At 47.7% G+C, this 24,115-nt stretch overlaps 1 protein-coding gene across 3 annotated transcripts in view; it reads left to right on the forward strand.

The window, feature by feature from the left end:
* Positions 1-19,108, forward strand: part of Tert (telomerase reverse transcriptase) — a 23,973-nt gene extending 4,865 nt beyond the window's left edge. The window contains exons 3-16 of one of the 3 annotated variants that reach the window (XM_021208529.2): positions 2,595-2,790; positions 3,857-4,037; positions 4,681-4,860; positions 5,528-5,686; positions 7,287-7,388; positions 8,102-8,187; positions 10,151-10,264; positions 10,540-10,611; positions 12,432-12,620; positions 14,730-14,856; positions 15,318-15,379; positions 16,483-16,607; positions 16,806-16,943; positions 17,505-19,108. In XM_021208529.2, coding sequence (XP_021064188.1) covers positions 2,595-2,790; positions 3,857-4,037; positions 4,681-4,860; positions 5,528-5,686; positions 7,287-7,388; positions 8,102-8,187; positions 10,151-10,264; positions 10,540-10,611; positions 12,432-12,620; positions 14,730-14,856; positions 15,318-15,379; positions 16,483-16,607; positions 16,806-16,943; positions 17,505-17,608 — 1,835 coding nt within the window. In that variant the 3' untranslated portion in view covers positions 17,609-19,108. Of the gene's footprint in view, positions 1-2,594; positions 2,791-3,856; positions 4,038-4,680; positions 4,861-5,527; positions 5,687-7,286; positions 7,389-8,101; positions 8,188-10,150; positions 10,265-10,539; positions 10,612-12,431; positions 12,621-14,729; positions 14,857-15,317; positions 15,380-15,987; positions 16,056-16,482; positions 16,608-16,805; positions 16,944-17,504 lie in introns of those variants that run through there. The other 2 variants (XM_029544139.1, XM_029544140.1) reach the window with 2 other exon arrangements.
* Positions 19,109-24,115: the final 5,007 nt, after the last annotated feature.

Below are 24,115 nucleotides of genomic sequence, written 5' to 3' on the forward strand. Positions count from 1 at the left end.
AGGAAAGGAAAGGAAAGGAAAGGAAAGGAAAGGAAAGGAAAGGAAAGGAAAGGAAAGGAAAAAGAAAAGATTTTACTATGCAATTCTAACTGGCCTGTGACTTGTTTGTAGATATGACTGACCTTGAACTCACTGAGATCTGCTTGCCCCTGCCTCCCCAAGCGCTGAGATTAAAGATACAGGCCACCACACCCAGCTGGAATTTTTATCTTTCTGATTAAGGAATCTTTGATTACCAGGATATTAATTATGTCTCTAGTAATTTTTTGAATGTAAAAGAGGTTTTTGTTTTTGTTATTGTTGTTGTTGTTGTTTTTTTAAGTAGGTTTCTTTCTAAATTTCTCAAGCTGCCCTCAAATTTGCAACCAGCCCTCTTTCCTCTCAGCTTCTGGGGAAGCTGGGACTAAAGGTGTGTAAACCTGCAGTTTCTCATCTACTCAAACTGACTGAACCAGGCTTGCTTTGCTCTTTCCCTGCTATGCTTTTTTTTTTTCTTTAAGTTTTGCTTTTAAGATTTCTGAATTCTGGAGCTGAAGAGATGGCTCAGTAGGTAAGAACACTGACTGTTCTACCAGAGGTCCTGAGTTCAATTCCCAGCCACCACATGGTGGCTCACAGCCATCTATAAAATGGGATCTGATGCCGTCTTCTGGTGTGTCTGAAGACGGCTACAGTGTGCTCATATGCATAAATAAGGTGTTTTTTTTTTAATTAATTTCCAAATTCTTAGAATTTAGATGTGTCTTTTCACAGTATACAGGTGAATTTTTTAATATACTGCCCTGCCAGTTTGACAGTTGTCACTTATCTGGGAAGCTTAGCTTCTCTCTCTCTCTCTCTCTCTCTCTCTCCCTCCCTCCCTCCCTCCCTCCCTCCCTCCTTCCTTCCCTTCCTAAGAATGTCTGAATGTGCGGCTTCTGTTATTTCCAGTTTTTTTCATTAGTTTTATGCGTATGTGTTTTGCTTGCATGTATATGCCCGTGCATCTCTTGCATGCTTCGTAGCTGCAGAAGCCAGAAGAGAGCATCAGTTCTCCCTGAACTGGCGTTGCAGATGCTTGAGAGCCACCATGTGGATGCTGGGAATCAAACCCCAGTCCCCTGGAAAAGGCAGCCAGTATCTTAACAGCCGAGCCGTTTCTTTAGCCAGTTTGCCGTAACTCTTGCTGCGCCCCTGGTGTCTTGCCATCTGAGGAACTTGCTGCACATGCTGTCATGCTGTCTTTACCTCCTAGCAGTAAGAACTTCGGTGCGCTGTTCTCTGCCAGCGATCAACGTACACTCGAGCCTTAACGTGCTTGGAACCCTGATCAGCTTCTCTACTAGCTCCTATCCCTCTGCTGATTTAAGTCTGTCTTCAGCCTCTCTGTTCCCCAATTAAATGTCATTCTTGTTTTTTTTTAAGGTCACTGCTTGTCTATAAAGTTTTAACCTTCCACACCATTTCTTCCATATATTGACTTATTTTTAATCATTATTTTATGTGTATGAATGTTTTACCTGAATATATGTATGTACACCATGGCATGCGTGGTGCTGTAGCTGACCAGACTGGAACTAGAGTTACAGGAGGTGGTAAGCTACCACATGGACCTCTGCAACAGCAGCCAGTGCTCTTGCCCACTGAGCCAGCTCTCCAGCCTTGTGTCCTTCTTTCTTTGTTCATCCTGTCTTCTGGCTTGTACCTCCTCCTGGGATCCCCCTTCTCCTTCACAAGTTTCCTTCATATTCATCACTGCTGGTAATCCCACCTTTTCCTGGATAAAGAGGCCCTGGTGGTATCTGGAGATACACAGAATGTATACAGCTGTTATGGTACATGGAACTCACACGTCTAGCATGGCAGTAGGAGCAGCCTGTTCTCTACTTTGTTCTAGACATCTCTGAATGGCACTGCTCAGCAGCAATGGGTGTATGTCATCAGTGACCAGGTAGTATAATACCAGCCCCCACTGAGGTCTGCCTGTGTATGTGTGCGGAGGTCTGAGGTTGACACCCGGTGTCATCTTTAATCACGTCTTTAATTTAATGGAGCTTGCTGATGCAGCTTGAATACATCTGCCTTCGCCTCCTTAGTATTGGAATGACAGGCCCATGTCACCACTCCTGGGTTCTGACAACTGAACTTGGTTTTCATGCCCCTCCAGCAAGCACTTTACCAACTGAGCCACGTCCCTATCTCCCATCTGAAGATATAATTCGATTTAGAGCTGATAGAAGCTAGGGCTTGCTAAGTCAATCTAGCCTAAAAGAGTCACCGGATCGTCACCGCGGTGCTAGGTCAGATAGAGAGATTGGTAGTGAGAGACTGCTACTGCGGGATGAAGGCTGACTCGAGAACATGTCCCTGTCCATCAGCAGCATTTCATCTGTAGTCAGTAGGCCTGCAGGATCCAGACATGGCTTTGTCAGGGAACTTTAGTTTACATAAAGAAAGCAAACACACAAAGGTTAAACTAGCTTATTAATACATTTTATTAGAGCCCAGTATGTCCAGAGCAACACGCAGTGGGCTCATTTTGGGACCTATGGCTTCCATGCTGGACATTGTGGATCTGAGATGAGTCACGGATGTTGAGTATCTACTGCTTTCAGGGAAGGACTGTGTCCCCGCTGCCGAGCACCGTCTGAGGGAGAGGATCCTGGCTATGTTCCTGTTCTGGCTGATGGACACATATGTGGTACAGCTGCTTAGGTCATTCTTTTACATCACAGAGACCACATTCCAGAAGAACAAGCTCTTCTTCTACCGTAAGAGTGTGTGGAGCAAGCTGCAGAGCATTGGAGTCAGGTACCGCATAGCATCTCTCAGGTATCAGTGTCTCCTGTGTGCATACACAGAGGCACTGATGCACAGCGTGTGGCACCTGCTAGCCTGTGCATGGACCTGGAGGGCATAGACTCCCTGTAGCTGTGGACTGGAGACCCTGCTTTATTGCCTGTGAAATCATAAGTTGGATCTGTACCATCTATAAGATCCCTAAAGTAGGAGAGCTTTTTATCAAATGTTAGCAGAATTGATGGATTCCACCTCATGTTTCCCCTGAAGAAAAGGAAGTGTTTCCTCTGTGGGAAACCACAAGGGTCCACCCTGAGAAGTGGCAGGACTCTGAGTGGCTGAGGTTCTGTGCAGATTGAGCTGGGGTTTTGCTGTCTCCAGGTACAAAGGCCAAGCTGAGAGGGCAGTCAAGCAGCCAGGCAAGGCCTGCAGAGAACAGACTACCATGTTGACTTTCTTTTTCTGTTTGTTTGTTTTTTGTTTTGTTTTTGTTTTTTTACACAGGGTTTCTTTGTGTGGTCCTGGCTGTCCTGAAACTAGTTCTATAGATCAGGCTGGCTTCAAACTCACAGAGATCCACCTGCCTCTGCCTCATGGGTGCTGGGATTAAAGGTGTGCACCGCCACCATCCAGCTCCATGTTAGTTTTCTTGAGGTCCAGCCTTAGCTATGTATCATATACACCCATTGTGCTTATGGAATCCTTAGCAACCAGCACAAGGCTTCCTGGGGGGCAAGCAGGGACACTTTTTGCTTTCATACCTATATCTAAGTCAAGATATCCATAAGAGTCAGCGATTGCTTCAAAAGTATCCTGGCCAGTGGGACCCCCAAGAAGAGAACACCAAGGGCAGGCTATGGGACCAGATGTCCCAGGTGCCGACCCAGGCGACGTGTCATGTACCCTGTCCAGACAGTTCTATGGGATGTGTGGTTTGTGTGGGTTATTAGGATCCTAGATGTAGCCCCATAGCATAGTCAGGTGTCAAGTGCTCCAAGTTCCCAACCACCCTTATGGGATGTGTCTCATGAACTTCCTGCATGCTCGTGTCATAACTCCACAGTGCTCTCCGTAACAGGCAGCACCTTGAGAGAGTGCAGCTACGGGAGCTGTCACAAGTGGAGGTCAGGCATCACCAGGACACCTGGCTAGCCGTGCCCATCTGCAGACTACGCTTCATCCCCAAGCCCAACGGTCTGCGGCCCATTGTGAACATGAGTTATGGCATGGGTACCAGAGCTTTTGGCAAAAAGAAGCAGGTGACTGGATTTGGCCCCATACTGATGGTTGAGTCTATACTCTTGACTTAAGTAAGGGCTCATGAAGTTCTGAGGGGGGCTGAGAAACCTTTTGTTCATAAGTCTAAAAACTCAGCATGTGGAAAGGTCTTAGAGATGGGAGATGGTCCCAAGACCCAGAGAGCTTGGAACACAAGCCCTGGAGATCCCTCACAGATCCTGCCAGGTAGGGTAGGCACTATATGGCCTCTATGCTAGGGGGGCAAAGTAACCAGGGGTCAGCTGCCACCCATCCACATATCTAGATGTCAGTAACAGTTGTGACCCTTACCAGTGCCTGTGTGGTCATTAGTAATGCCCCAGAGAACAACGTGAAGCTATTGTTACCTCAGCTCAGTTGGAGGACCTCTGTGAGTAAAGGTGACCCCGAACCTGACTCGAGCCCAGTGGGCATGTTCTAGAATGCACTGCCCCTGGAGATGGGTGAGAACAGGTTGAGGCAGGTTGGATGAAGGCCCCAAATACAGTCAATTGACTTAGTGAGATAGATCCTCTAAGACTCTGGCTCTGGGCTGAGCATAGGAGTCTATTCTGAGAAATCAGGGTGGTCAGGGAACAGCCATCCAGGTCCCTTTCTAATGTGTCCTCTATGGCCCTGGCACAGGCCCAGCATTTCACCCAGCGTCTCAAGACTCTCTTCAGCATGCTCAACTATGAGCGGACAAAACATCCTCACCTTATGGGGTCTTCTGTACTGGGTATGAATGACATCTACAGGACCTGGCGGGCCTTCGTGCTGCGTGTGCGTGCTCTGGACCAGACACCCAGAATGTACTTTGTTAAGGTGGTCATTTGGACTCCTGTCTATCACATTTGCTCTCATGATCTGGGCTCTAGGGACCTCCTTGGACTGGGTGACCCTGCTGCAGCCTCAAGCTGGTGATTGGGAGTATTGGCCTGCTATTCTATACAGGCCAAAAATGTCATGGCCTCCAGTTTTCTCAGGATCAGGAAGACCCCATGGCGGGGGTGTGGGGGGTGATAACTAGCTCCCAGGACAGTCTTGAGCTCTATATGAGTTCCCTGGACAGTACATTCCAACCTCTCTGGACTCTGCTCTGTGGGAGACCCGTTGGATGCTGGGTCCTATTCAGAGAAGTAGCCAAGCCCGACTCTACCACCAGGGCCTGGATGCTTCAGCATCAGGGGCCCTTGTAGGCCTCGAGGGTCTTCAAGGATAATGTAGGCTTTCCTTGTCCTAGGGTACTCAATCTGGAGCAATGGGATAGAGAGAGGACAATAGGCCCACTATGCCCCAGGGTCTTTTGTCTGGAACGTGGGGTGGGAATGTGTACTAGTGTAGTGGAGAAGCATGGGGAATCCTCCTGCATCTCTCTATCTCCTCCAGGTTTGCTGTGGGCAGGTTGGAACCCAGGCGCCAAGGACAGAGCCATCAGGATCCCTGACCCTGGACCCAGCCATGCTTAATGGTGCTCACATTTATCCTACAGGCAGATGTGGCCAGGGCATATGATACCATTCCCCAGGGTAAGCTTGTGGAGGTTGTTGCCAATATGATCAGGCATTCAGAGAGCACGTACTGTGTCCGCCAGTATGCAGTGGTCCGGAGAGATAGCCAAGGCCAAGTCCACAAGTCCTTTAGGAGACAGGTAAGACCATAGTGGACTCTCCTTCGGTACTGTGAGCATGTTGGTGACACGAGCCTATTCACATTGTGGATATCTAGTATCTGTCAGTGACACAGGTGTGGCTGTGATAGGTCCTCACTTGTGGCATGTCCATGGCATCACGGGTATCCATGGTACCAGTGATCATTTGTTTGATCCAGCCTGCCTCCATCTACGGGAACTCCCAATGGAGCATCCCCTTCCAGGAGATACCTGCAACTATCCACCATCTCTGGGGCAGCTTAATGGTTTATGCATCCAGTGACCTCTTCAGTAGGCAGATGGGGTCTGCAGGTTTAAAGGTTTGCACTTAGGCCTGGGAGAGACACAAAGTGACTTCCTTTGCTTCTCCCTGAGGGAGACTCACAGGCAAGCCTTATGCATGTGTGTGCAGTGGCCATGAACCTTCTGCGCCCCATGTGCATATCCATAATCACTACACCCAGGAGATTCCTTCCCTGCTTCGGCCGGAGCAACCACCATGCGCCTGTGGAGAGGCTAGAGGACAACATGGCAGGAGTTAGTTTTCTCCATCCACCATGTGGATTCTGGGAATTGAACAAAGTCATTAGGTTTGGCCGAGAGTGTCTTTACTTATTGAGCCTTTGATGCACCAGCCTGAGGTAAACACCTGAAGTTACACATTTCTCAAAAGCTCTCAGTCGTGCCATGCACATAGTGGCACATTGCCAGTTCTCTATCATCCTGTGTGAAAATCTTCATTTATTTATTTTAATTTTTGATAACCTCTTGGTTATTTAAAAGCATGTTACTTAATTATTTTGAAAGTACAGGCATTTTCTATAGATCTTGCATCTCTTTTCTAGGTTAATTCTTGTGCTGTAACTACTCTAACTTTACTCCTGACACTACAACGAACCCACTTGGCACATGGGATTTTTGTTTATTTTGTGCTATCACATGTTAATGGTACATAAGTTTCATTATGATAGCTTCATAAGTGTGTATAATGCATTTTGACCATATTCACAAATGGAGTCTAACATGGGAAAATTTAAAATTCAAGGCCAATGTGTGATTTCAACCTATGAGAGAATGAAGCAGAAAGACTGTAAGTTTGAGGACAGCCGGGGCCACATAGAGACTGCAGTGTTCATGCCTCTAGATGCCTCACTTGGGCTCGTTCCCGTGCCATATCAGTAGATGCTGTATTCCTTCTGGTGACATCCTGTCTTGCAGACAAAGGACTTGGTGGCCACTTTGATTAAAGGCAGGCCTCCTAGAGAGTCCATTGCAGAAGATGAAGGAGCCATCTCCTCCCTACCCCTGTCAGCTCTTCCTCCTGGCCACACATAGTCACTGGAGAAATCAGGGTGCTGCTTGTATTGCAATAATTGGTAACCACAATTAAGGAGATGCCTGGCCTGAGGAAAGCTGCCTGTGGTGAAGGCTGCTATTTCTGTGGCGCCTCCTGCTGGGGTGCTGGAATCTCTCTTTCTCACACAAGACTCTGCAATGGCGTGGTCCCACGGTGTTCTGTTGTTGGGCTGTGCCTGTCCTGGCCAGAAAAACCATGTGCCCCTCTGGTTCACCTCAAGCATTCACCTCTTCTTTGCTACAGGTCACCACCTTCTCTGACCTCCAGCCATACATGGGCCAATTCCTTAAGCATCTGCAGGACTCAGATGCCAGTGCACTGAGGAACTCCGTTGTCATCGAGCAGGTCCTCGGGCTTCCTATTAATGGGTCACATCTGGGGGGAACTTTCCACCTTTAGTTGGCTGTTTGCTTCAGTGCAGGAATGTGACCAACATGCTCCTTGGTAGTGGGACCCATGAACAAGGGTAGCAGGACTGGTAGCGGTCCCCATGACATAACCAGAACCCTCCAACTGAGGTGGGCATGCAAAGAGTTGCTTTGATGTGCCCTCTTGTCTCCCATACCTAAGCTGAACTGGTAAAGATATCTCCTTCCTCAGTTTTGACCTCACAATCAAGGGACAGTTCACCTGCTCTTGGAGGACGAGTTGGACTTGATCTGTGTTCCCCATCTTGGCCCATTATGTCAGAAGCTGTGTTTCCATAAGCCACACACAGATCCCCCCATGCACAAGTCAGTGGTTCTACAGAACCTTCTTTGATACATACTCTACCTTTGGGATGGCCATGCTCACTGAGACTTTTGGACAATTGTCTTTTGGCGCGTCGGGGTACTGTGTGAGCTTCAAGGTTCCAGACCTGGTGCTGTGGGAAAAGATTACTTCACTGCTTTGTAAGTTGCATACCCTGTCACCTTGAGTCAAATTCAGCCTAGCCATTCAGTGACCCTGGTTCCACCCCGACTTTATCATAAATACTTGGGCTTAAGTGGGCATCTGGTATCAGCCCTGTGTGGCATTCAGCATCCTCATGCCAGTCTGTCTGCATTGTTTTCTAGAGCATCTCTAAGAATGAGAGCAGCAGCAGCCTTTTTGACTTCTTCCTGCACTTCCTGCGTCACAGTGTCGTAAAGATTGGTGACAGGTGGGCATAGGCATGGGGCAAGTGTGCAGAGTGTGGGCAGAAGCAGGGCAGGTNCAGGTGGGCACAGGCATGGGGCAAGTGTGCAGAGTGTGGGCAGAGGCAGGGCAGGTGCAGGTGGGCACAGGCATGGGGCAAGTGTGCAGAGTGTGGGCAGAGGCAGGGCAGGTGCAGGTGGGCANAGGCATGGGGCAAATGTGCCGAGGCAGGGCAGGTGCAGGTGGGCATAGGCATGGGGCAGGTGTGCAGAGGCAGGGCAGGTGCAGGTGGGTAGAGGTCATCCTGGCTGCTGAGCAAGGTGCCTGCTGACTGGCTACAGCACTTAGAGCTCTGAGTGTCTGCCTCCTCCTCATTCCTCCCTCCCTGCTCCTCTTCATAGAATTGTCTTGGCCTTCTGCTTACTGGCTTTTGGGCCACTGAGCTGCCTACCCATGGGGCTTTAGGAGCCCCCGAATAAGCATGGCTCCGGTGAAGTTAATGATTCTGTGTGCCTCAAGCTCATGTTGCCAATTTGTCAGAGTAGCACCTCACCCATGCAGCCAGGCATGGGACACACAGAGCACCAAAGAATAGAGTACAGTGCCCGTGGCTGAATCCGCCCAAGACTACCATGAGAATTACAAGCCAGGCCAGGCACACTTTTTTTTTTTCTAAATTACAGATGCACAGAATGGTTTGACGTGTATAGGTCTATAAACACATATACTGACACAAATGCTCCTAAAGATTTTAAAAAAAAGTCACATGATCATCTCAATAGATTCAGTAAAGGCTTTTGACAATAGAATTCAGAGGCTCTGTAACTTGACATTTGCTAAATATGTAACACACTATGTAACTATGTAACACTATGTAACACACAATGGTTATAATTCAGCTTATAACCCATTTTTAAGGAGAAAAAAATCAATAAACAGGTACTCTTTAAAAAGCACTGCTCTGGTGAAGAGAGCCCAGACTGGCTCTGGGCTGGGGCTGCCTAACAACCCCCTAGCCTGCAAAGGCCTGTTTTATGTGTCTGGATCCGATGTGAGGTTGAGTGCTTGAGGATTTGGTTGGACCTTCTGTACCCAAAGTCCCTACCTGTGAGACTGGTACAACAGTAATTGGCTCCTTTTTGCTGAGCTGATAGGCGCGCCAATACTGAACAGAATTCAGAGATGAAGTCAGGCAAGAAAGGAATATCTGATTATCTAAATTCACAATATGTATTAGGATGTAATTGGAAATGTTAAATGAACATGCTGCGACACCACAGGCTACGAGTGTGCAACTGAGTGTGTTTTCACAAACACAGCCAAGGGTGCGCCTGAGTCCTGATAGCACTGAGCACAGATTCATGAGTCTGTGTCCATGTGGCAGGAAACTTAGCCTACTCCTCGTGCAGTTCTGCTTGATACACTTAAAAGTCAGATCCATGTGCACAGGGCCTCTGAGCTTCCTGACTGTTACTCTAGTGGAGAAGATCTGAGCAAATGTGAGGGGTGCCTCCCTGGGTGACCTCCTTGTCCTGACCGTCTGATGACACCCACCCCCGCCAGCACCTGCTTGCCTGCACCTGTGTGTATGTTTGGTTCCATTGTGTTCTCTGAGAAGGCACTAACTTTTTTCACAAATGCTCCTTCACTAATAAATCTGTTATGAATTGTCCCAGATAAATATTCAGGAGGCTGATTGCTTGTTATTCGTAGGATAGCCTTGGAGTCAGTGGACAGGGATGTGGTCTGCACCGCCCCAGGTTGTACCAAGAGTGGGGATGGAAGAGATAAGGGTGGTATTTAATTTGTTATCTTTTTAGGTCTTAGCAGCTGACAATGGTAGATGCCACTATTTGTGTACGTGGCCTGTGAGCGTGTTCACTGAATGGTGACTGAATGAATTCATGCACACATGGGGAGGGATATCAGATACAAGTGTGAAACCCACCACGGCTGCTGCTTCTGACCATAACTATCACCACCACCAGGTTCTATGTGCAGTGCCAGGGCATCCCCCAGGGCTCCAGCCTCTCCACCCTGCTCTGCAGTCTGTGTTTCGGAGACATGGAGAACAAGCTGTTTGCCGAGGTGCAGCGGGATGGGTAAATGTTTCTTCCTTTTACTGCTCCCAGGGGGCTGGGTCACTGAGTGGGTGTCACAGCTGGCTCATGTTCCAGATGTGAAGGCCATTGCCTTCGCTTCATGAAAATCTGTTAAGCATCCCAGAGCCATTCTTGTTAGGACAGTAAAATGTCATTCTCTTCTCTGGAAGAATCACTTTGTTTTGTCTATGTGCATTCCTATACTTAAAGTGTTATAAGTTGGCTCACTTAAAGGTGGATGCTCCATGAGACCTCTTGATGTGTCTTTTATTTAGGTTGCTTTTACGTTTTGTTGATGACTTTCTGTTGGTGACGCCTCACCTGGCCCAAGCAAAAGCCTTCCTCAGGTAAGGACCATCATGCCTGGGTTTCTACTGTATTATCAAGGTGTGTGTCTGTGTGTGTGTGTGTGTGTGTCTGTGTGTGTGTGTGTGCCTGTGTATGTGTCTGTGTGTGTGTCTGTGTGTGTCTGTAAGCGCACATACACACATCTGTGTAAGATATAAAAATGTGCTAAGGCAGCACATTTAACTGGTTAGTAATTTGCATGCCTGGAGCTCATATGGTCACCAGGACCAAGTGGCAGAGGCACCTCACCTGCACAGCCAGGTATGGGACACCTGTAGCACCAAGGAAGAGAGTCTGACACTCATAGCTGGTCCAGCTTGGTCTCACCAAGCATGCAGTGAGAGACCAGGTCAGTGTCAGTATTTAAAGAGTCTCCAAATAGGACAGCAGGCATTAACTCCCATCCCTCCCAGCTGAGTCCACAGAAGGGCTGTTTGCTGAGGCCTGAGGCACAGAGCCCTCCTGGGAGGTGTGTTGTCCCTGAGAACATTCCTAACAACTTGGAGACCTCACATCACACCGTGAACAAGCACTGGGTGAGCAGGTTCTTTGGAGTTGCTTTTCTTTATGAGATGGCTAGGAAGAGACGAGAGAATTTGGATTTACTAGACATTGGTGTCTTGAGGCACTGCTATTGCACAAGGAGTGATCACTTCTCTTACATAATAGTCATACTAGTGTGTATTCTAGCTATGTTTATAGTATGTACAGGTTAGGCCAGGGATTTGGGCACATCTGGTTGTAAAGTTAATTTCTGTGGCTCAAACTAGAATCAGGTACTGCAGCCTTGCTTCAGAGCAGCAACCATACAATAAGGTTCCTTAGGCACTGCAGAGATTGAGGGTTTCTTCAAATCAGCTATTACAGAAGAGGCTCCTTCCAGGTACTATAAAGTTTGTAGGCTTCTTTTTAGGATAATTGGCAAGAGACAAGAAACCTGAAAGTGGTTAATGAAACTGAGCCCTAAGAAGTTGTCACCTCTGAGATACTGGTGTTTCCAGTGTTCTGTGCAGACTGCCTATACTTGTAGCACAGGATCCCAGAGCCCAATAGGCCATGCTTGTCAAGGCCAGTAAGCCAGCCCCAATGAAGGCCCCCACCACGTCTGTAGCACTTAGGAGTTAAATGGCCCATAGGCAGCGGCCACTGGGACAGAGGAAACTGCTGCTGTTGAGGAAATTTCCAGAAGTCAGTTTTGCCCCTAAGACCTTGTCAAGGCAATGTCAGGATGCCCTGGATGAATGTCAGGGCAACCACGAGGGGCTGCTAGGTGGGCTTATCTATGGACACCTGTAGGGAAGGACTTACTGCAGGGGCTGACCAGTCACAAGGATGTGGAGCTCACAGGCAATGGATGACATCAAGTAGACACACTCATGGTACAGGAGCCAGACTGCTGCTGTGAGTCCACCATGGGGGATGGTGGAGGGGGATACACCTCTGCCTTCAACTTACTGGAAGGTCTATCCATAGGCAAACAGTCTATCATTTAGTATTTGCTGATAGGGGAAGCAATACATGTCTACATGCATCTCAAAGTAGCTACAAGAAAATAGGCTTTGGGGGTCATAGGAAGAGGATTCACAGAGTCATGTGAAATTTTCCACTTGTCTGAGGCCTGGCCAGATAGCCTTATTGATCCATTGCTTACACAGAAGACGGGAGCTAGGCTACCGTCCAGAGCAAGAGTACCTGGTGTTCCATCAGGATACCCACAAGCATCTGCTCTCTCTGGTCCCAGAACACCTCTGAGAATTTCTGTCACATGTGCTGGGTGTCTCCAGGCTCCCATAACCAATATTCCTTCTCTTTTATTCAGCACTCTGGTCCGTGGCGTTCCCGAGTATGGGTGCATGATAAACTTGCAGAAGACAGTGGTGAACTTCCCTGTGGAGACTGGTGCCCTGGGTGGTGCAGCTCCATACCAGCTGCCTACTCACTGCCTGTTTCCCTGGTGTGGCTTACTGCTAGACACTCAGACTTTGGAGGTGTTCTGTAACTACTCAGGGTAAGCACACGGGGGAACCACGAGGTCATGGGAGCAGATGGTGCTGTGGGTACTACATTCTGCTTCCTACTTCTAGACACAAGTGACCGTGAGGCCTGAAGTGATAGAGGCCAAAAGGTATTGTTCCCTTTCTTCGTGGAGATGGGCAATATGAGAACATCTTCAGCCTTGTTCCAAGTCTCCTGGAGACCATGGAGCCAATGCCCTCCTCTGTATGAAGTACAGAGGCTGGGAGGGGATGGGAGTTGGTCTCCACCTACCAGGAGCTCACGGCCCAGATGTTGTCTCAGTGTAGATAGGACAGATTTGAGATGGGCACAGGTGAAAAGAGCTGGACCATTTATTTATTTATTTATTTATTTATTTTTTATTTATTTATTTTTTTGGTTTTTCGAGACAGGGTTTCTCTGTATAGCCCTGGCTGTCCTGGAACTCACTTTGTAGACCAGGCTGGCCTCGAACTCAGATATNCGCCTGCCTCTGCCTCCGGAGTGCTGGGATTAAAGGCATGTGGCACCACGCCCGGCTATACATTATTTTTTAGCTTTAGAGTTGAAGACTACAGATTTGATAAGTNATAGCCCTGGCTGTCCTGGAACTCACTTTGTAGACCAGGCTGGCCTCGAACTCAGAAATCCACCTGCCTCTGCCTCCCAAGTGCTGGGATTAAAGGCGTATGCCACCACGCCCGGCCTGGACCATTTATTTTTAAAAGTGAAAAGTATGAATATTCTGACTTTCCGGTAGGAGACTGATAACCCCACCGTGTTGACAGCTGTCTGTTCTGAGCTCAGATCCAAATTCTCTGTCTCCATTGTGCTCTTTGAAGGGTCACATTATAAGGGAAAAGTTGGGTGCAGATAAGCCATCTGTACAGACCTGGGCTCCTCAGCCTCCCTGCCTTTGTATGCTGAATCAGTCTGGTCCCTGGGATTGAGCTCAAACTTCTTGACTTCACCCTCTGCCTCCCAGGCCCACTTTTGCTTCCCCAGCCCCCAGCTCAGTGCTGAGCACGCCAACTTTTCTGCTCCAGCCCCTGGCACTCTTCAGAGCCATGGAGTCATAGGTAAATCAAAGAAGAATTTTCCCTCTGAACATGCTGCTAGAGCCTGAAAACAACACACCCTAAGGAAGCCAGCCTGGCCTTGGACAAGGATCGTTAGAGACCATATGTAGATCATAAGGTTCCTGCTTCCAGAGTCCATGTTAAGAGTGGCTGTGAGCTCACCCTCTGAGGCTTCGGTGTGAATGCATCAGCTCAGCTCTTCCTTATGCCTGAGCCAGGGACAATGTGTCTGGAGGTCAGCCAGAGTGACTGGCAACATCCTAAAAGGAAAGCACAGTGATAGGGATTTCTTTTTTCCAAACCGCAGCTCACATACAAAATGTGATGAGAACTGACAGAATACCAAGGAGTGTCATGGAGCAGGGCACCTCTTCCTCTGGCCTCCACCCACACTCACCGGCATGCATTCACACATGTATAAAAATAAGAAACCTGACAGAGGTAACAACCTTTCGCTTGTATTCATCTTTGAGGATGATGCAAAGTCACTGGATGACAAGAAGGCACCACCCCTTCATTCTGTCCTGGACATGTCCCATCTGTTGTCCCAAGGTGACCAAAATGCATCCTGCAGTCTGCAGGTGGTTGGACACCACTATAGGCAATCCCTTACTGTTTGCTGTCACCAAACTCTGGCTGGAGATAATATGCTCTAATCACAGCCCTGTGCCGGGAAGGTGCTCTGTCAGGCTGCAACCACTTAAAGAAGCACACACAGGGTTGTGACTTCCTATAGATTCACAATTCCTTCTGAACTGAATTTTCACAGCTCTTATTTGCCACCGATGAGCAAAAATGTCTGGTAATCCCATGCCCCGATAAAATGTATGTTGTTCACTACATCTGGTTGGGTTTGACTGTCCAGGGCTTCTAGTGGTGCTGTAAGCAAGTCCCAATTGCTGGAATGGGTTCCACGTGTGAAGGTCCAACCACATCTAAGCCTGCCATGTGTGGCAGAGAGGGACAAGAGGTGGAAGGGCACTGGTGTTGGTCTCTCAGGAGGAGCTAGTGTGGGAATCACACAGAATACCTTTGTGCCGCAGTTATGCCCAGACCTCAATTAAGACGAGCCTCACCTTCCAGAGTGTCTTCAAGGCTGGGAAGACCATGCAGAACAAGCTCCTGTCAGTCTTGCGGTTGAAGTGTCACGGTCTATTTCTAGACTTGCAGGTGAGTAAACAGGCAGCTACCTCACCTGTTGGATCTTAGGATAGGTCCTGTTCTTGGGGGGGGGGGGATGTTCATGGATATGCACATGTGTGTACAGACGCAAGCCATGTATGTGAGGAACATGTAGAAAGGTGGATGTGAACTGAGGACCCCTGAGCATTAACCCTGCTCATCTCCATCACTTTCCAACCCTGACATCTGCTCCCACAGAGAGAAAGGTTCCCTGACCTTGGCGTTGGACTCTTAGGCCATGACTGCTGAGGTCTCTGTCCAGCAGGGACCACTGTTGTAGACTTTGGCCTCAGCTCTCTCCTGCTTCCTCCCCATGGGGGCCTGGCTTGATTTTTTTTTGGGGGGGTCCCCACAAGTGGCTTCCTCATCCTATTTGACAACAACACAGAAAGTGTTCATTTGTGATCTCAGGGACATTGCTGATGGTTCCCTTTCTCTTGGGATTCTAGGTGAACAGCCTCCAGACAGTCTGCATCAATATATACAAGATCTTCCTGCTTCAGGCCTACAGGTGAGTCATGGGCTGTGCCACCACTAGAGGGAGGCGCAGACCAGAAATGCCAGCCATGCTGTCTGCTGGGGTTCTCAAGCTCAAGGCAGAGCTGCTCTTTGCTCCCCCTGATTGGGTGGCATGCTGAAATGCGGTCAGGAAAAAAAGCAGTATTTAGTTGAGTCTCCACACAGCCCCATATTTGTAAGGTAAGAACCTCTTCTGGTCTCCCTGTGCTGAGAGCACATGTAACCTTATGTGCTAACCAGAGCCTATGGTCTTGAGACAGGAGGGGATGTTGGCATAAGGAGCCCCCCAAGAAAGCACCACAGAAGGAATAGGATGTGAAAGGGAAGCAGGGGGGTTCAGAGCCCCAGAAAGCACTGAACCAGATCTTTTGCTGATAGTGTCACCAGTCTCGCACCAGAAGGTACCAGCATCCAGCTGGAAGCAGCCTGGCCACCGTGGTGCCCTACACATTGGCTTACGCCTCTGGAACACTCTTGTCCTCGGTTATGTGCATCTGAAGTCAGGTGCATTAGGCCAGGCCCATGTCATTCACTCATTACACAGTCACTACTCTGCATGACCATAGGCACACAGCATACATAGGCCCTTCCTTCCTGTAGGGGTGGAATTGATTTCTCTTGATTCATGAAAGGAGAGTTGCCCTGCAGAGCTGTGGCAGAGAGCACCACCATTCTCCTGGAAGTTGGCAGATGGTCATACCAACCCAGGTCAGATTTATGCTACTGTGTATCTGGCTGCCTCTTAAGTAACCTCCCTGGTCACTGGGGCTGGGTGTGGGGAAGAGCTTGTGCTATAGAATACACAATTTCAGTATCAAGCAGTCTACCCTCCTTATATGATATGATGTAGCAGGTGCACAAGGTACCTGGGAAGTGACTAGTTTCATGACATTATATAGGAATGAAGACATGTGCACACACACACACACACATGCTTGTGTGTTCACTTGTAGTTGTAATTCCATTTGTACATGCAAATATATGGTGCACATGAATCTCTGTTTATAATTCACATGTATGTATAGACAAGAGGTTGTGCTTGTGTGTATGCACACTTACCAGAGTCTGTTCCCCTCCACTGTGGCTCCCGCCCAGGTTCCATGCAGGTGTGATTCAGCTTCCCTTTGGCCAGCATGTTAGGAAGAACCTCACATTCTTTCTGGGCATCATCTCCAGCCAAGCATCCTGCTGCTATGCTCTACTGAAGGTCAAGAATCCAGGTGTGTAGATAGCCAAGGGCCAGCATTCTCATAGATGGGGTGGGGGAGGCGGGCATCCTGTACTCACTCAGGAGCTCGTGTAACCAACCATCCTTTCTGGGCCTCAGCCCTAGCAGGTTAGGGGGTTGTTGAGAGCTCCTTGGAGGTCATGAGGGTCTGCGGCCAGCTGGGTTCTTCAGCCTCTGTCTGATCCCCCAGGAATGACACTAAAGGCCAAGGGTGCCTGTGGCTCCTTTCCTCCTGAAGCCACACGTTGGCTCTGCTACCAAGCCTTCCTACTCAAGCTGGCTGCTCATTCTGTCATCTACAAATGTCTCCTGGGACCTCTGAGGACAGGTGAGTGAGCTCCTTCCCCTCAAACACTGAGTGCCTAGGTGAACCCAAAGGTAGACGGTAGATTCCACGCCCATCTCCTGGGGAGGGGCCCACTCAGGCAGCCCCAGGTGAGTGGAGCGAGGCTTCTAGACCATAGCTTCCGTCTCCTCCTTCCTGTTCCCTCTATTCAGACTCTTATTTCGGAAGAGGCCCATGGGGTGACATGTGTCAATCAAGATCCCTGCCTGGTCCCTTCACACCTCTGCTTGGCTGCTTCCTAGATGCAGGGGATGGTGGGGGGTGGGGTGGTCCTCAGGTTCCTGTCTTGCTCCTGTTCCCGGATTGTCAAGCTTGAGGTCCTTGTGTGCCCACTGTGGTGGTGGTGATGGTGGTGGTGGTGGTGGTGGTGGTGGTGATGGTGGTGGTGGTGGTGGTGGTGGTGATGGTGGTGGTGGTGGTGGTGTGTTCTTGGGTGGGACTCCTGCTTATGCCTGGCCTACACATGGCCAGGACTTGACCCAGGCAGGCAAAGGAACTACCTCACCCCTTTGGAATGAAAGTTGAGTACATCTTGTGTTGCAGCCCAAAAACAGCTATGCCGGAAGCTCCCAGAGGCGACAATGACCATCCTTAAGGCTGCAGCTGACCCAGTCCTAAGCACAGACTTTCAGACCATTTTGGATTAACCCTGTCTCCTTCCGCTAGATGATCGTGGGCATTGTAGCCTCAGCACTCCTGGATCCATGTCACAAGAGGGACTGGTTAATTGTGAGGCTAGGTCACCCTCCAAACCTGTGGGAGTGTGGGAGTGAGTCCCAGTGCCTTGTGTCCTGTAATGGGCTTGATTTCTTTCCTGATGCCCTCAGGGAGGCAGATCCCATCCCTTCTAGTGGCAGGGATCCACTAGCACCAGCACCATGAGGAGTGCACCCAGTGCACATGGGCACTGGGACAGTGGACAGATGTGAGATTCCTGGGCCCTGGAATCTTTTCACACCTAACCATGGAGCCTTTCCCAGTGCATCAGAGTATCTCAGAGATGAAAAAGGACGTTGAACCAGTGACCTAAATTACAGCCTGAATATACTCTGAACTCAGGTGACTGCCTTAGCTACTTTTCTACTGCTGTGTGGTAAAACATCAAGCCAACTTATAAAAGCAGGATTTTTCTACTGGAGCAGCAGCTGAGAGTTTATATCTTGATCCATAAGCACAAGGCAGAGAGAGAGACAGAGAGAGAGACAGAAAGAGAAATGGTCTGGCATGAGCTTTTAAACCCCCATCCCTAGTGACCCACCTCCTTCAACAAAGCCATTCCTCCTAATCCTTCCCAAACAGTTCCACTAACTAGGAACCAAACATTCAATTATATGAACTTATAAGGGCTATTCTCCTTCAAACCACAACAACCTAACAAAGGAGATTAGAGACCCCTACTATGAAAACTTTAAATCCCTTAATAGATTGAGGAAGACACTAGAAAGCAGAAAAACTCATGTTAACAGGTTGGTAAAATTGCTATTATGAAAAATATCACCATCCTACCAGAGGCATCTACAGATGCAGCACAAGCTTAATAAAAACCCCACAACATTCTTCAGAGAAATAGAAGACAGAAAAAAATAAAAAGCACTTCCAGGCAGTGGTATTGAAAACCTTCAACCCTAGAACTTAGGAGGCAAAAGCAAGCAGATCTCTGGGTTTTAGGCCAGCCTGATCTACAGAGTGAGCTCCTAGACAGCCAAGGCTATCCAAAAACCTCAATATGAAGCCTGAAACTGCTAGGAAAAACAAAAAACATAAACCCTACTCTACAAGACAAGGGCTTTCTGAATAGGACTACATTTGCCCAGGAATTATGGTCAACAGCTGACAGGTGGGACCTCATAAAACTAATATGCTTCTGCAGAGCTAAGGAAACAGTCAAGAGGAAAGGAAGGCATCAATGAGAGTGAGTCTTCTAGTTATACATCCAACAGGATGAATGTCCCACACCATGTACAGAACTGTAAAATCAAAGAGTCGTCCGGAATATGGGCCGTGGATATGATCAGATCAGAGTTCTCAAAAGAACTAAGGATGGCTCTTAAAAACCGAAGATGTTCATCATTCCTAGCCATTCACAAAATGCAAATGAGAACAACTTTGAAATTTTATCTCACCCTGGTCAAAACAGCTAAGGTCAGTAAACAACAACAAACACTGGTAGCTGGGCATGGTGGCGCACGCCTTTAATCCCAGCACTCGGGAGGCAGAGGCAGGCAGATTTCTGAGTTCGAGGCCAGCCTGGTCTACAGAGTGAGTTCTGGGACAGCCAGGACTACACAGAGAAACCCTGTCTCGAAAAAAACCAAAAAACAAATAAACAAACACTGGTGAGGGTGTGGGCAAAACCATCTGCATTTGCTGTAGGGTACAAATGGTGTGGCAGCTGTGAAAATCAATTTAGAAAACTATCAAAAATCTAAAATCAAATCTATCATACACATGACCCACTTATATCACTGCTTGTCATATGCCCAAGGGATTCCGTATCCTTCTTCATAGATACCTGCACGCCCATGTTCGTTACTGGTCTATTACACATAGCTAGGAAATGGAGACTAGCACCTACATGTCTTTGAACAGAAGAATGGATAATGAAAATGTGGTACATATACACAATGAAATACTATTCGGCTGTAAAGAAAAAAAAAGAAATTGTGAAATTTGGAGGTAAAGGGAGAGAACTAGAAAATATATCAAGTGGGGTAACTTGCCGAGGTTTGGGCTGTCGCTGTGTATTGTAATTCTAAGTTCTGTACCTGCAGGTCAATGAATTCTCATGTTTACAAGCTTTGTGGTACAAATGTTGTCCCTTGATTTGAAACTACTGGTTAAATAAAATTGGCTACAGCCAATCACTGGAGGGATTAGAGGTAGGTGGGTTTTGAGTTACCTGGTAGGGGGTGGAAAAGAGGGAGGAGGAAGCCACCATGAGGGGAGATGGACCATGAGCATGTGGCTAGGAGAAACAGCAAATATCTGGGGTACACCACTGGGGAGGTAGGAAGGCCAGAAATTAAGGATTAGGGATTACTCCCCAGTCATTGTCAAAGCCAAATAAAATAACGAATGTCTGAGTCTCATTTATGTGTAAGCTAATCGGGGATAAGCTTAGACTGGTTGTACTATAGTAACTCAATATCCAGAAAGACAAATGCCGAGTGTTCTTTCTCATCTGTGATTCCTAGCTCAAAATCTTCAGATGTTACTGTATAACCTGGAGTAACTGCAGAAACCAGGAATGCAAAAAGGCACCATGGAGAGGGGGATGTAGGGAGTTGAAGAACCTCTAAGAGAATATATGTTTATCAGTGGCGATGGCAAAGCCATTATCCAAATTGACCAGGCTTAAGAGTAACAGCAAAGCTTCCCTTGGGGTGTCGAGTACGAGTGTTTGTGAAGATGATCAGCGAGTACAAAGATCAGTAGCTGCAACTTCCTCCTAAATGTTTAAAGCCAGAGGCTGCCTGAAGGGATCTCGTACTAAAACTAGCCAAATGTTTCCCCTGTGCTGTACCTAATAAACATGCCAAGGTTGCGGTTTGCGTTGGTAGTCTTTAGAAAACCACACCTAAATTTGTGGGGGGTGGGGGGGTGGATAGAGATCGATGACAGTGCTCCCTCCAAGAGCCATAGACTATTGCAAGAGATTTGATCACACTGTAAACCCCAAGATTGTGCTATTTACTGAAAAAAAAATTGTTTCTACTTGTGGTGTGGCTCATCCCTTAGCACACACCTTTAGTCCCTCTGGCTGGAATACAGACACGCCCTTACTACATACTTACTACATATCATGAATCCCCCCAAAAAATGAATGTGAAGTTAGTTTGTAGAAGTTAGCACCCAAATTTGAAAGTGATGTCTAATTGAGTGACAGACAGGTGGCAAATCAGAGAAAGATTTGACAGAATAGGATATGCCCAACTCTCACAAGAAAGGAGAGAAAGGGGAGGCGACTTAAGAGAGCACAGGAAAAGATGAAGGAGGCTGTGTTGGGGTCTAGGAATCACCTCACAAACTACACAGACACTGATCTCAGTCAGACAGGGATAGTTTATTGAGCATATGCCCCAGGACTGATTGATCAGGGTCATGGTCCAGATTCGGGAACTGAGCCATGACCCCAAGTTAAGATCCTACAGGGCTTTAAAGCCTGAAATCTACAAACATCTGTGTCAAGGTATTCCACCAAACAGGATTTAGGGGTACACTTATCCTGCTCCCATTGCTTAGGGTACTCAACTGTGGCAAGGGACTTGTCTAATATTTGTGTCTTATCTGCCAGCATGGGACTTGTCTAACATTCATGTCTTAGCTTGGCAACTAGGATTTCAGTTACCCATGTATATGCCTCTTTCTGCCAAGTAGGATATCAGTTTCCAGGGAGGTCTTGGGAACTTAAACTTGAACAGTATTCAAAATGCAAGTCTTATTCAAAATAGTTTCTTATATTGGTACAAGTATCTCTCTTATGTTGGGGTCCATCTTAGGGGCAGTTTTTACACAGGTGCAGGAAGTGCTGTTGGGTAATTGGTTCAGGTCCAATCTTACTGTAGGTAACTATACAAAATAGTTGTGCTGACTTCTGTCATGGTTGGTTTCCAAAGGCATAGAACATAACAGAATATGTAACCAATCTTGGGATACAAAGTTTCCTAGTAACATGTTAGAAGTGTCCTTATAATGGCAGGCTAGCCAGGTAAGTGTTACCTAGGCCATAACGTTCCATCTAGGCCTTAATGTTTTACCTAGGTCCTAACAGGCAGTTCTACTGGGGCAGTGATAGAGTCAGGTTGCAGAGAGAACAAGCTAGATACAGTTGAACACAGAATGAGCTAGAGAATGAGAAGGAGCCAGATTAGAACAAATTGCCAGAGGTTTGGTTTTGTTTTGTTTTTTGAGGCCAGGCAGACCCAGTCAGAGGCTGAAAGAAAAGCCAGATTGAATCAGATTGGAGAGGAGTTTGAACCAGAACAGCTGAGTTGACACAGCCAGCCAGAGATCAGGAAGGACTAGAAAGGGTGAGCTGACTCAGCAGTAAGTCTCAGAGGCTGAAAACATTCTAAATCTAAATAAGATTGTATAGAGGCTAGAAGGTTCCAGGACTAGGCCTAGGTTAGCAGATAGAGGCAGGAAGCCTCAGAGATGACAATTACTACAGGAGAATAAAAGTTACATTTATAATAGACTATCTGGAAAAAAAAAAAAACTAGTACCAGACATAGAGAAACTAATGCCCTTTTGAGTTAATCAAGGGAGTCCAAAATAATATAGGCTACTGTTGTTATCCTTGGTGTCCTCCCAGAAGTTCCAGGTAAGTTCCTATTGATGAAGAAATCATGCACCTTAGACAGGATGTGGAGGATTTGAGTTGGATCTGAACTGAAAGTCTCCTCCCTGGCAACCGGCCTTCGTAGCACCAGACAATGCTAAGCAGGCTGCCAAGAGAGGGGAGCCAGCAGAGCCACCAGCTCTGAAACACAACAGTGACCAGCATGGCAAGGGATCCATAAAGGTGCAACGGTGGCACTTATATCTTGTCCATAGCCACCATCTGTCTAGTTTGATCTTTCAAGACAATGTTTCATTTGTTAAGACCTAGGTCGAATATTAAGGCCTAGATGGAATGTTAAAGCCTAGGTAAAATTTTAACAGAAGGGTCATACCTGGTACTGGAAATCTAGCCAACTCCCCAGTTAGTGAGGTCATGGATTTAAGAAGAACCAAACATGGCCCTTTACTAAACCAGCATAATTTATAACTGCAGGGCTAGATACATGTCCTTATATCCATATTAAGTGCAGTCCTTATCCTTCATCAAAGAAGATTTTGTTTGCAATAGATGGGTCACATTGCAGAAACCCACAACTCTACAGAATGCTGAAAACAAAGACCCAGCCCCAGTGGATTCATCTACAACACAACCCCTGAAGGAGTGTAATGGTTAAGGGGACAAGACAATTGCAAGAGCCAGAGGGTCAGAAAACCTTATTCCTTTTGGTATGGCTGGAAAGCTACACCTATTATACCTAAACATGGTTGCCTAAAAAGACCTGAACAAAACCGCCATGGCTCTTCCTTGCTCTGGCCCCATGGTGGAGTAGACAGCCACAGGCTCTGTCCAGTGTCAAGTTGGAATGTTCAGGGGGTTGGGGAAAGCACAGGAGGACAAGGCCACAGGAACATAACCCAGGGTATGAGCAAGGCCATTTATATGCTGAAGGATAGAAATCACTGGGGGCCTCTGGTGAATCTGGCCTTCTGGTCCTTGCCCCTGCTTTTGTACCATGGGCCCCTACTGTAAAGAGTTTGTGGGAACACCTAGGATAGGATTGTCCTCATTCCTACACCCCCCCCAGGAGATATCCCTCTTGTCCACTCTACTGAGATACCACCTGTCCCTACAGATTAGCACAGCAGCTCCCTGGAGAGAAGGCAGGTCTTAGTAAAGCTAGACAAATGCCATTCAAAGGACAGCCTGCAGATAACATGGGGAGCAGGATTACCAACATAAAGGGCAGAGGGATGTACAGAACAGCCCTCCACTTCCAAAGGGACTGCCTGAGCCGGATTCACTGATGTCTCACTAACCACCAATTAGCTTTGAGCAATTCTGGATACTCTGGGATATCACTGGTAGGGCCACTGTACCTTGGACAGAGCTCCCAGTGCTGATGCAGCCTAATTGGCTTCAACTGGCCTTATGGCATTGCCTTGGTCATCTGCCGCCTTTTAGTGTACCCAAGTGACTAAGCCCAAGGCGTTTACAGAGCCAAGTCCAGGGATTGGATCATAAATGCACCCAGGTTCCGGGAAATTCCATATGGAGGGTATATGTTTGGAGCTCCTGGCAGCCAGCCTGTCTGTGCCAACCCCGTCCCAGGGCAGAGGACAGTCAGTAACAGAATCAAAATAGGCTTTGGAAATCCTAGGAGGCAAAGTCACAGTTCAGCACGAGACTAGAAATCTTCATCCTGGACCAGGCATGCTCAGGCTCTCAGGTGCTCCAGTAACATGCCATTGACCAACCCATGAGGTGCCAGGATCTCATCTCTAGTCCTGTTGATCTAGTTCCAGCTCTCCTCAAGACCATTTTTATTCCTACCAAATTGTTAAGGATTGGCTAAAGGCTCATGTTCTGATGG

The sequence above is a fragment of the Mus pahari genome, chromosome 11, assembly GCF_900095145.1.
Source record: "Mus pahari chromosome 11, PAHARI_EIJ_v1.1, whole genome shotgun sequence".
NCBI classification, from domain to species: domain Eukaryota; kingdom Metazoa; phylum Chordata; class Mammalia; order Rodentia; family Muridae; genus Mus; species Mus pahari.